The following is a 12,083-nucleotide window of genomic DNA, read 5'->3' on the forward strand; positions in this document are numbered from 1 at the left end:
CGGCCGAACGTGATTTTGAAGTTGAACAGCGGCTTGAATGGCGTCACCACGGAGCATCGCATTGACCAGCCTCTCTGAAAGCTCAAGTTTGAGTATGTCAGTTCGGTTTTCTAGGCCGAAACACTAATGATGAAAGAAATTTGAAAGGATTTTCACGAAATCTTAATTTAATCTGTGATTTTGGAGCGATCAGGTCTGTTTATGTCAAGTAAACTTTGGTATCGCGGCATTCTTCACCGTGTATCGAGACGGCCAAGATGGCCGCCGATCACGGGTTTGTGTGTACAAAACGTACAACACGGCACGTTCCGAACTGTTGATCTCGCGTCATATTCCTACGTCTATAACATATTCTTTTGTCGAAATATACCCGATATGTAATTATTTATATCATACCTTTTGGTTTCTGTTCATTTACTGGCGAATTATGTTGCGTGCTCGTCAAAATACGTGATCAAACTTTCGTATGTGTTCACATTGACTGTCATGATTTACGGAGACGTCGCGATCAAACGTCAGGGCCAGTACGTTATCGAAAGCGTTCAGAGGCGAATGTCGTTCTTATTGTACCTCAAACTTACTTTATTTAGTTCTTGAATCGAATTTATTTTCTCAGAAGTTCAGGTAGTGCGTTTTTGTGGTGAAATTTTTCGTCGTTTGCCAATCACAGGGTAGCTAATAACGTACTAGCTGAATACAGGCTCTGATTTGAATTGCCTTGTAAGATGGCAGCTTGTTCATGATATCAATCAAATTAGTTGTTTGTGTTTACTTGCAATGCCAAATCTTTCAAACATATCCTCTCTAACTTTAATGGCAACATTCATTCCAGAACAACAACAATTTAATTATATCTGATAGCAATCAGAATCCAAATAAAAAAATAAAAACAAAGATTTTTCCTGGTTACATGGTTTCACCTTTCGATGCAGAAAGAAATACACAAACAAACAAACAAATAAATAAATAAACGACAAATGAATAAAAGATGTTGTTTACGAAATGTTGCTGATTAAAATTGTCTTGAGCTGTATTTCACTTGTGTTATATGCTTTTGTGTAGTTGTGTTGAAGGGTATGTGGTATTTGTATTATTGACAAATATCAACAATTGTTTGTTTGTTTATTATTTACATTTGATAAGTTCCGCTGCTGAAAATTTTCACCAAAATATGTCTTTTCATGACATTTAAAATGTGTAAAAGTTTGCAGGTTTTTGGACGATAAGATCTATTTTTAGGAGTCTTTTATTCATTTACAATACATTTTGAACCAAAAATGTGCATTTTAAGCCCATTTTCCCACCCCCCCATTTGCTAAACCAAACATGGAAAGACTTCTCGAAGCTTCTCCATTTCCTGATCTTTGAAATTCATAGTGGTTTGGCTGGGCTTCCAATCACAGGAAACACACTGTACCTGTCTAAAAGAAGTGTAACATGTCAAGTTTATTGGTTCAAAAAGTTCTTGGCATGGGAGGCTATATTGCATGAAAGTCTATGGCGTCTTAAGGGTTAAGATGCTATTGAGAGATGAGACAGTCTGGAACTTTTCTAGGCTACTTCCTGTGGTTCTTTTAAGATAACCTTGAATCTATCTGTATATTGATCAGTAAATGTGACTATTATTGGATGTCAATGCATATCGTGGTCTGTTTGCAGCGAATTACCATCTAACAGGTCCAATTGATTTTAAAGGAGCTGTGGAGATTGTACCATGTGCACATGTTGTGAGTAAATTACTGTAAACAGAAATCACCTTTCAACCTTGATTTTATTCCATGAGATAGCAAATAGCAACACTGCATTAACTGTTGCAATGTTTTATTTCAGATATTGAAAGGTAAACCAGAGACCCTGTCAGGTCTCCTGGATGTAGCCAACTTTGAACCTAACAAGTAAGTATAACCCCTTCATCACCATGGTTTGGCCCAAAACCAATGGTTTTTAATTGTTAGTGTGGACCAGTTTACAAGGAATTAGGATGAACAGGTTCATTTTCAATAATCATGCCATGAACACAAGCTATTGAAAGCTGTATCTTGGCTGTGCAGTTTTCACCAACAAAATTTGCGTCATGCCACGATAGTCTCATCATCGTGAGTCTGTATTCAAATTGCGGAGTGTCAACTTGTCAGCATTAGCAAGGTCAAGATTAACGGGGAAAAGCCGAGCCCTTGCCCATGAATCATTTCTGAGAGAAAATCAGCAAGTCAATGAACCCTCGTATTGGCAGAGACACTCGTCAAGGTTGCGGTCGTTAAAACTTGTGACAGCAGACATCCATTTCTATTAGATGTGAAGGCGTTTTGAATGTTTAATTGTTATAATCAAAGGCAAGGTTGATTTTATGGGAAGCAGACATGGATATAGCATGGTTTGGGAAGTGTTGGAAATTTGGTCGTAAAACCACAATGTCTGTGTGAAAAGTATCCCAAACGGTGTTGAAGTCATTAAGCCTCAAAGGTAGGAGAGCATGGATTGTTGTCATCGCACAAGTGTGAAAGCTGATGACGTAAAAACAAGATGAATGATGTCACTTAACTACAGCAGTCATATTCTAAAACATCCGGATGCACATTCCCTTACGATCATATCTCTCTGCTGGAAGGTTCCTCAACAGACATTGATGGCGACTGTGTCAGGAAGGATGACCACATCAGACATCTTTCCAAATCCAGTCAAGAAGAGACTGCCTTTTAAGCTGCAAATATGCTTAGAAAAGTATTCCTGTGTACTCCATTAGATTTTTTTGGCAATATTCCAGTGTTAAAATGTGTTGTGGTCAAGTGATGACAAAATAAGTGTTATTGTAAAGATGCAGTGCACAACATGAGGCAAGTGGTATTAAGTACTTTAGAAATAATGGCAAACATGTTTTTCAAAATCTTTTTTAGTGTTCCCCGTAAGAGAAATAGCCTTAAAGCCTCAACATTCTTGTTTAATCCGTCCACTGTTTCGATTTCACAGTAAAAGTGTAAATAAAGAATATGAAGAGTTTGTGCTGACAAAGGGTGATTTTGATGAGAGAATTTTCCTTGGCGCTGATGCAGATGAGGAAATCGGCACACCAGCCAAGTCAACTGCTGTCACGGATGCGGGAAATTTATCAGAAAAAATGCAAGTGAAACGCAATCTTCAGCAGCATTTTGATCAGGTAAGACCTCAAAAGCTATGTTATACACAAAAAATACTGGAATGTTTTTTTTTTCTGAGAATACCATGAAATGTGTTGATAGCAAATTATAGATTATGTTCAATTTATTAATTCACAGACCAGGAGTCTGGCGCCCTCTACACCACTGACTGGCAGGAGGTATCTCAAAGAGAAAGATCCTACCGTGACACCAGTTTCTACGGCAACACAGAGTGTCAGCCGCCTGCAGGCCCTCCTCATTGGCCACAAATTGGGTCCCAGTGACACGCTGGTGTCGCTTTTCAAAGAGTGCAGTAAGAACCCACAAGAGACAGTTACAAACAGGGTGAAGGAAATTGGGGAGATATTCTGTGAAAAGTATGCACAGCCATCGGATGACCTACCTGGGTCTCATATAGACTTTGCAAAGAAACGTCTGTGCATTGCAGAAAGCCTGTACTACAAAGCACTGGAAAATATCATGAAACAAGAGAAGAAACGTCTTGGATCAAAATTTGATCTCACGGTAAGAAAAATTATTAGGATTCTGTTTTCAGTGAGTAACATGACCATTCTTTACCTGTACAAGTTCATCCCACCATGGGGAAGTTTTCAGAGGGAAACTTTGTACTCAAGCGTAGACTGTTATGTCTATGTATCTCTGTGCAATCATCATGGACTCTACAACATTTCAGCAATAAAACAGTGGGAACAGATATGACACTGACGTCAGCACAGGGGAAGGCAAACAGTTGGTTTTGTATAGAAACATTTATCTCTGTAGTATTTATTATTCTTGTCTTTGAGAACTTGCCACTGGCAAGCAATACTCAGAGATAGTTGAGTACTTTCAGAAATAAAGTGTCTGATGTAAATAAGCAATTGGGTAAGGTGTTGATCTAATTGTCAAATGCCCACTAATTCTCGGCAGTAACAGCATTGTAAAATTCCTGATCTCGTTTCGGGTGTCCATGATGCTCAATGCTACACTATCAACAGTGAAATGTCACATGCACACTGAAACATCCTATTTTCTATTTTCGTCACAGAGTCTATTAGAACATGACCTTTTCCACAAGTCACTCTTTGCATGCTGTCTTGAAGTGGTGATATTTTCATACAATTCTCAAAGGTAAGTACTCGCACAGTTTTGTAAGAACACAGTGTGTGCTTTACTTCCAGAGTTTTTCTATTGTTTTGTATTTTCATTCTCCAAAAATTCTGCAATAGTCCTACTTCTTTCCTTCAGTAGATGTTAGTGTAATTGAAATGTCAAATTTGTATTCATTCAGAGGTCTACCACAATAGAGGACGGAACAACAAGTAGAATATACTATTTATATTTACTCCATTGGTTGAGTCGAGTCACACAAGTGCTATGATGATGTCATCTTTGCCTTTTTCTCAATTTCAGAACATTCCCATGGGTGATAGACATTTACGAATTGTCATCCTACCATTTCTATAAAGTTATAGAACTGCTGATCAGAGCAGAAGATGGGCTTTCAAGAGACGTTGTCAAACACCTCAACCATGTGAGTTGAACATTTTTCTGGAGATTGTTGATATTATCCAATTGCAGAACTTGCTTCACAGTTACAGGTGCAGTCCTTGGTGCATAGGTCTTCTCTTGATTATTTATTCAAAAGCAAAGTTGCAGTTCAGAAACAAAAATTTCAGGAAATTTATGTAGAAAACCTGTACAGCGTGACTGTAGGATACATCTCTCACAGTTTATCAATCTGTTTTCGTGCATGTGCAGTTTCTTAGATTTTCAAGCTGTTTTATCATGCAATTCGATCATCACTTTGTAGGTGTGTTGTCCTGTTCCGTTTGCACTGATAAATGTGTATCGATGTTTAGGGTACAGAAATATGAGATAACATTGGTACAACAAGAAATCCCAGAAGCAATAATCTGGCCAATTACCTATAGAAAAAGCCTGACATAAAATAAACCTCATCTCTCAACTCCGAGAGGATTTGGGAAGAAAACTGCGAAAAGTTACAGCGTGAAATCTCTGCTATGTTTTGGCTTTTTTGACATCAAAGAAAATAATACTTTCTTAAAATATTCTTGATACATGACTTGACATAATAACTATCAAATGCTATTTAGCTTACAGTATGCAAATATTTACAGATTGCAAAATAATCTTTAGTGGACATTTCTGATTAATAACAGAAATCACCACAATTTGCTTTCCCTATTCCAAGTTGGCACAGGATCGAAAACATTCACCAGACAGCAAATTCATTGCATAAATGTTGTGATTTTTCTCAAATTGTAATTGCAGCTAGGTAGTCGAATTTGATAGAGTCTTAATGTCACTGTGTTTGATTTGCAGATAAAACTTCATTTACATGTTCACCCCTCAATTCCCAGTAAACAGGTCCACAATCACCACTGATAACAATGGGTTTGGGGAAAACCATTGTTGTGAAAGGGTTAATCATGTGCAATGCCATCAAGCAAGCATTCATTGAAAACTTGGCGCAGAATAGTTTTCTGTCTCAACCAAACTTGTCATCCGTAGTAGTACAGTGACCCCAGAAATAGTGAATGTGAAAAAACATATTCCAAAATGTAGGAATTGATTTTTTACCAATTATCCAACTTATTACCATTTACAGATTGAGGAACAAATTCTTGAGAGTTTGGCGTGGAGACAGGAATCCCCTCTCTGGGATGCAGTCAAGGATTCTGGGCAAGGGGTGCCCACCTGTGAGGAAGTCACCCTCCCTCACCAAACTGACAATGGTCAAAACCCGAGCCAGCCTTCCCAGAATGCACAGCAAGTGATGGGATCTCCTCTGATGCATCCAAGAGTAAAGAGACTGGCAACAGCTGATGCTTTGAGGAAAGGTGTGTGTGCTTAAACAAACAAATGAACAATACTTGGTGGAGACAATAACGTTTAGCGATCTTTTTTATCTTGCAAGTTTTCAGTAAAGGTTAGGTTAGCTCAACTCTGAGTTTTTCTTCAGAAATAAGTTTTAGTTTTATGGTCATAGAAGACATAGTGCTGACAGAGTTCAAAGTTAATTCTTTTGAAAACTACGTTATCAGTATTTCCGTCAAACCAAAAAGAACTCCATCTATCCCAAATCAAAATAGAACAAAGGTTTAAGAATTATTTTTGTCCTTTTCCAGATGTCCCCCCACAGTCTCCAATGTCTGCTCATGACAGATTCAGTTCACCGCAGCCCGGCAACACCAGGAGGAGACTGTTCACATCTGGTAGCAGTAATCCTACTCAGAGCAGTGATAGCCCTGCTGCAGCGCCCTCACAGTCGGGTGGATCAATCAATGCAGATGCTGCAGCTGCTGCTGTGGCTCAGAGGGTGGCTGGCATTGGGCAAACTGTCATCCCTGTACAAGGTATTGCAGATTATTTTCTTTTAATAAACTATCTACATATGTATCCTTTCCTTCTATGATGTCAGCAATCTTGTAGCTGTTGTGTAATGTCCAATGAATGTCAAAACTGAAATAGCCAACTGTGGGGAGATGTCTGCGAGTCACTCAGAAAATTCAAAGTACTCAGTGGCCCTAGAACATGTGTACCTGTGTAACAGCAGATTGGACAGAAGTGTTGTTGCTATACATAGACATGTTACAGAGCCTTCTAGTTGACCCCAGTGTTTAGTAATTTATGGTAGCATGGGTAATTCTAAACACGTCATGTTTTGTCGACATTGATGATCAGTGTTCACATCCTAAAAGGTAGTCAGAAATGTAAAGTATTTCAAAAACAGGAAATTTTTGGTAAAGTTTGACTTTTTCTTTTCCATCCAAGGTGTGAGAAATGAAAATGGAACCATAACGTACATAGCTGTACCGTTGGCCACCTCAACATCTGTGCAGTTGACTTCACCAAGCAAGTCACCGCCAAAACAGCAAGTTCCCCAGAAACCAAAGAGGACAGGATCTCTTGGTCTGTTCTTCCGAAAGGTAGGTCACGATCAGCTCACGCGTTACAGGTTACCAAAACAAAACTTCTCAGCTTGGTTATGAAATTGTTGGCATTTTTGAAGCACACTGGAAAAAAACATATTCTTGATATAATTATGAATTTGTAAAAAACACGCCATGTCTTTCCATGCTGAAACACATATCAGCGAGAAGCAATTATGATATCTTTCTTCTCATTTATGTTTTGATAGGTGTACCACCTTGCCAATGTGAGGTTGCTAGATCTTTGTAACAGGTTGGAGATCAATGAGGAACTTCGCCGCAAGATCTGGACATGCTTTGAACATTCACTGGTCAGTAGTATCGGGATGATGGTGGACCGTCATTTAGATCAGCTGATAATGTGTGCTGTCTATGTCATTGCCAAGGTAAATATTCTGCAAATGACCTAGCCATTTAGCCGTCATGATCTGCCCTGTCCTTTGACCTATGGGAATCTGGATCATAGTCTAAGGTTTGAAGTTAGAAATGTTCGTTCAGTGCAGAACTTTGCATACAAACTCCAGATTCACGTTGAAGTTGATTTGTGAACACACCTTGCACAGTCACTGTGTTGAAAGAGACGTCGTTGCAGTATGACATTCTACAGGTGATCATGTCAGTATGTCATCCAGAAGAGATCTTGCACTTTATTCCAGTTATGCAACATTTCCGCTATGTGGGAGGTTTGACATAATTTCTCATTTGACGTTCAATCAAATTCATCACGCAGTTGCCATAAAACTGTCATGTAGGTTTATATCATGTGATTTTTATGCCCACTGCTTTGCCTGCCTCTGACTGTTCATCTCTGTCGCCTAGGTAACTGGTCAGGACAGAACATTCCAAGAAATCATGAAGTGTTACCGTCTTCAGCCGCAAGCTAACAGCCATGTTTACCGCAGTGTGCTTCTGAAGAGCCGTCGACGCCACAGCTCCAACAGCAGTGATGGCAGCGGTAGAAATGGCGCCAGTCGTCATGGGTCACCTGTACAGCCAGGTAAATAGCTGATTGTTTGGACTTCGTTTCCTCATTTAAACAAACAGGGTGTTGGAATAATCTCAGGCATTCAGTGCAACAATGGACTTACTCGTAGGTTTTTCATGAGATTTAATTTTTAGCATACATGCTTGTCTGTTGAAGGTACACCTGCACCATTTGTGCATAAACGTAGCCATGTACATGTCATATTTTCAAAGATATTCTTTCGACACTATGCATGAGAAATGAGGTCTCACTGGTGTTAAAAAACAGCACCCCCTTGTGGCATAAATACTGATACACTCAATCAAACAAGTGAAATTTTTCCAGCAATATTTAAATTATATACCTTTAATTTCTGTCGCCACAGGTGGAAATGGTTCTGGTAGTCCAGTACAGATCAGATCAACAAGTACACTGCCAGTACCTCAACCAAATAGTGCCCCACCAACACCAACCAGACTGGCTGGTACCGGTTCAAGTTTTGAAGAAGAAGACAGAGGAGATCTTATCAAGTTTTACAACTCAGTGAGTAATTGCTCACCCTCCTACCTCCCATCACTCTCGCTCTCTCTTTACTCTCATACACACATACACAACAGACAAATGCCCTCAATGTTATACTGTTACCTGCCACACATTCTGCAGGAGTTCAATTTGTGAGCAGAATAAATCTGTAGGCAACCTTGCAAACACTGGACACCCAACTTCTGAAATTTCAGCCATCATCAATTTCATACAGTGCACAATCTAAGGCACATGAATATTCTCAGTTAATGATGACTCATTTTCTCTGGATATGCATAATGAAACAATAATTATATATGCATTTGCATAAATGAATGCTAATCTGTGGCACTATGAGCATAAGCTGAACAAATCTACACAGTGACACTGATAAACTATTCCCCATCTTTTTCCTCCATCCAGATATATGTGCGCAAGATACAAACCTTTGCTATGAGGTTCTCTGCTCAACACAATGCAGAAGGCAGCCTGGAGGCACCCCCACTGTCACCATTACCCCTCGTGAAGACGCATCCAGTGTCGCCGAGGCGAGTGTCAAGTCGACATTCAGTGTACATTTCACCTCGGAAAAACAGCACTCCATTGAGCCCATCCAGTGGTATGATGTACTGCTTCAACCGCAGCCCTGCCAAGGTAAGTTGTTATCTGAAGATTATTTTATCTGCCATCAGAGCATGTTCAATTGTTGCAAGAACTTCATCCTTGTATTGCCCTGTCACTGAATACGTCCAGCCAAAGCATAAATTAAATAATTTTGATTTTCCAAAGTCCCACTCTCATCAATGCCTTGCAGAGGTCACAAAGGGACATTTATGTAATTTTGATGACAGCGCAGTCTGGTTAACTGTCAATCTGTCTTTTGTTACAGAATCTTCGAGACATAAATAACATGATCAAGTCAGGTGAACCAAGAATCGGGAAACGCTTACTTCAAGATGACGCAAATGACAGTCCAAAGAAGCTGTGTACAGAAAATAACAAGAATTTCATCCGTCGCCTGAATGATGTCAATTCCGACAGACAAGCTGCATCTTCTGGACACTAAAAAACATCCAATTTTAGATTTGTAATGTACGTCACTCTAGCAAGAGTTCATACTCAATGTCAGATTGTTTTTAATGTTTTAAAATAAAATCATGATATTTTAGCATCAGCTTCAGGAATTTTTCTGAGTTTTCTTATCCAACTGTGCATTCATCGATGTTGTTTCTTTTAAGTTTTTGGTCACACTGACCCTTGTTTTTTTGCCAAGAATGTTCAAGAACATGTAAATCAGTAACCGATGTAAATGTCTTACATCTTTCAAGATAATGCAAGCCGTTTTTCCAGTCAGGCCATCGGTCTGCTTGTCAAACTTTTGTCCTCCAGTGTAGATCATGCAGCTAAATATATGAAGACAGTTGATCTTTGCAGAGAAATCCACATATGCTAGAATAAGGAACAGTTTGCTGAAATCCAGGAAAGCTCTTTTAAGGTGTTGCCATAGTCGTAGCTTTGAGACATGAACGTGGCTTTTAAGGAATAGAAATACTGGAAATGGTTCTAGATGGTGTGCAACCGCAGTGGTTGAGTATCTTATGTTTAACATCTACATGTTTTACATGGAGTCTGTTATAATTTTTTATTACAATTTTACATCAGAAAATCATGTTCTAATGTCAGGATTAGCCTTCTCCTGTTACAGTTTTGTATTTGCAGTAATCACCGAATGACAGATGAGATATTACATTTTGCAGTTGACAGTTGTCTGCCTTGAAAAAAAAGGGTTTATAAAGTATGTGAAAGATGGGACAGGGAACCAAATTGAAGATTTAATTACCATAGATAATATATTCAAACTGAAATACTGTATTTTTGTAGTCTTTCTGTTTTTCACTGCAAACTTTTGTGAAACATCACAGAGATCAGAAAATGGTAAGTTTCATTTTGTCTGTTAGAGAAAATTATGATTGGAACTTGAACAAAAATAAACACTTCATAAAAAGAAACTGTTGATTGACAGTAAGCAGAATCATGACACAAAAATGGCAAAATAGAAACATTATTTTATCATGCCTTCTTTAAATCCAGAGCGCAGTCATCATGTTTCAGTCTTTCCAAACACTTTATTCCATCATGGATATAAGGGATTGCTTATTTCTTCAAATGAAAATAGTGGATAGCATGACGTATATCACATTGATTCATAAACGTTACTCTACAATTTAGCCTAAATTACTGAAATTAGAAATTTCCCCGATGTGTGGTGATTGGTTCAACAGGCAGTTGAATCACGTGAACAAGTCACTTCTCATTTCCTGTTAACGATGCGGCCAGTAAGAGTTGCCTAAGATGTTAGGCATATTGTAAACACAGTTTCTTTTCGCTTGAACTCAGAACAACTTTACATGGATGTGTGTGAATGTATGGGATTTTAATGAGACTTTTTTCTGTTGTTTACTAAGTTAAATTAGATTTTGTATATGTAATATTTGAGTGCTAGATTATTATGAGAAAATGAGCTTGTAAAGTACTAGAAAAGAAAATGTTTTATGGAAAAAAAAGATTAAACCCTTTCCTGTTTTGTATGTTTTGTGCAATGTTTTCCCGGTTCACAATTCCATGTTTGTAACTCATACCTAGATATTGATTTTCGTGATCTCCCCCTCCTTTTAGTCAGTATTTTCACTCAATTTGATGTATTATTGTTTCTCATGGTTGGACTACTCTACTTTATGTACTTTTGGGGGAAGTTAGCTAACAAGTTGAAATCCGCTTGTTCTGAACATGAATCCTCAATCAGTACGAATGGAAATAACACACTGTGAAGAAAAATGGAAACTTCGATGATTTTAATAAAGGAAAGAATTTCGAGGGAAGAAATTTATCTGAGATGGGAGAGTTGATTTCTTTGCATCGCAAAACTTGCAACCCCTGTCAGTCTCAAAATTTGCAACCCCTGTCTGTCTCTAGTGTAATGGTCTAATGAGGGAAAGGTGATTGGCCAGTTCAGATCACATGACGGGAGTTACCCACTGTGTTGATGCCCACTTGTAAATATGTAAAATCTTATCATGAATATAGCATTTGTTGTAGCAAGACTATTTTGATGCAGGTTTGGAACAGAGGGGCTTTGATGTACTTTGGCTTTTTAGTCTGTTAAAGGACGGCTGTAGAGTAAAAATTTTAGCTTCCAACATTTAAAAAACAGTTAATAAAAACGCGTAAAAATATATGTTTCAGTTGTTTTTGTGGTTAATTGCACTCTGCATGCTGTAGACTTTATTGTGGTGTTCTGAGTTTTGTGTTCGTTTCAAATTTTATATTTATTCTGGGTAAGGTCAGCTAGGTATAAAGTCTCCACATGAAGTCTGTTTATGCCATTACCAAGGTGAAGGAAAGCAGCCAGCCATGGTCATAGCCAGATGTGATGGTCATGGCCAGATTAGGATTTGTCTATTTCAATCTACTGAAAGGATCTACATTTGATATGTACAGGGAAGATAC

The 12,083-nt window shown here is 38.4% G+C and overlaps 1 protein-coding gene across 1 annotated transcript in view; it reads left to right on the forward strand.

The window, feature by feature from the left end:
- LOC139147240 (retinoblastoma-like protein 1) overlaps window positions 1-11,811 on the forward strand; it is a 39,105-nt gene extending 27,294 nt beyond the window's left edge. Inside the window, exons 7-19 of the mRNA XM_070718264.1 lie at window positions 1,831-1,895; window positions 2,968-3,154; window positions 3,273-3,659; window positions 4,183-4,265; window positions 4,548-4,668; window positions 5,767-5,998; window positions 6,287-6,514; window positions 6,933-7,087; window positions 7,300-7,476; window positions 7,910-8,087; window positions 8,440-8,597; window positions 9,000-9,230; window positions 9,466-11,811. Of these exons, the coding sequence (XP_070574365.1) occupies window positions 1,831-1,895; window positions 2,968-3,154; window positions 3,273-3,659; window positions 4,183-4,265; window positions 4,548-4,668; window positions 5,767-5,998; window positions 6,287-6,514; window positions 6,933-7,087; window positions 7,300-7,476; window positions 7,910-8,087; window positions 8,440-8,597; window positions 9,000-9,230; window positions 9,466-9,642 (2,379 nt within the window). The 3' untranslated portion in view covers window positions 9,643-11,811. The remainder of the gene's footprint in view (window positions 1-1,830; window positions 1,896-2,967; window positions 3,155-3,272; window positions 3,660-4,182; window positions 4,266-4,547; window positions 4,669-5,766; window positions 5,999-6,286; window positions 6,515-6,932; window positions 7,088-7,299; window positions 7,477-7,909; window positions 8,088-8,439; window positions 8,598-8,999; window positions 9,231-9,465) is intronic.
- The last annotated feature ends 272 nt before the right edge of the window (window positions 11,812-12,083 follow it).

This window comes from Ptychodera flava, chromosome 13 (assembly GCF_041260155.1).
Source record: "Ptychodera flava strain L36383 chromosome 13, AS_Pfla_20210202, whole genome shotgun sequence".
NCBI classification, from domain to species: domain Eukaryota; kingdom Metazoa; phylum Hemichordata; class Enteropneusta; family Ptychoderidae; genus Ptychodera; species Ptychodera flava.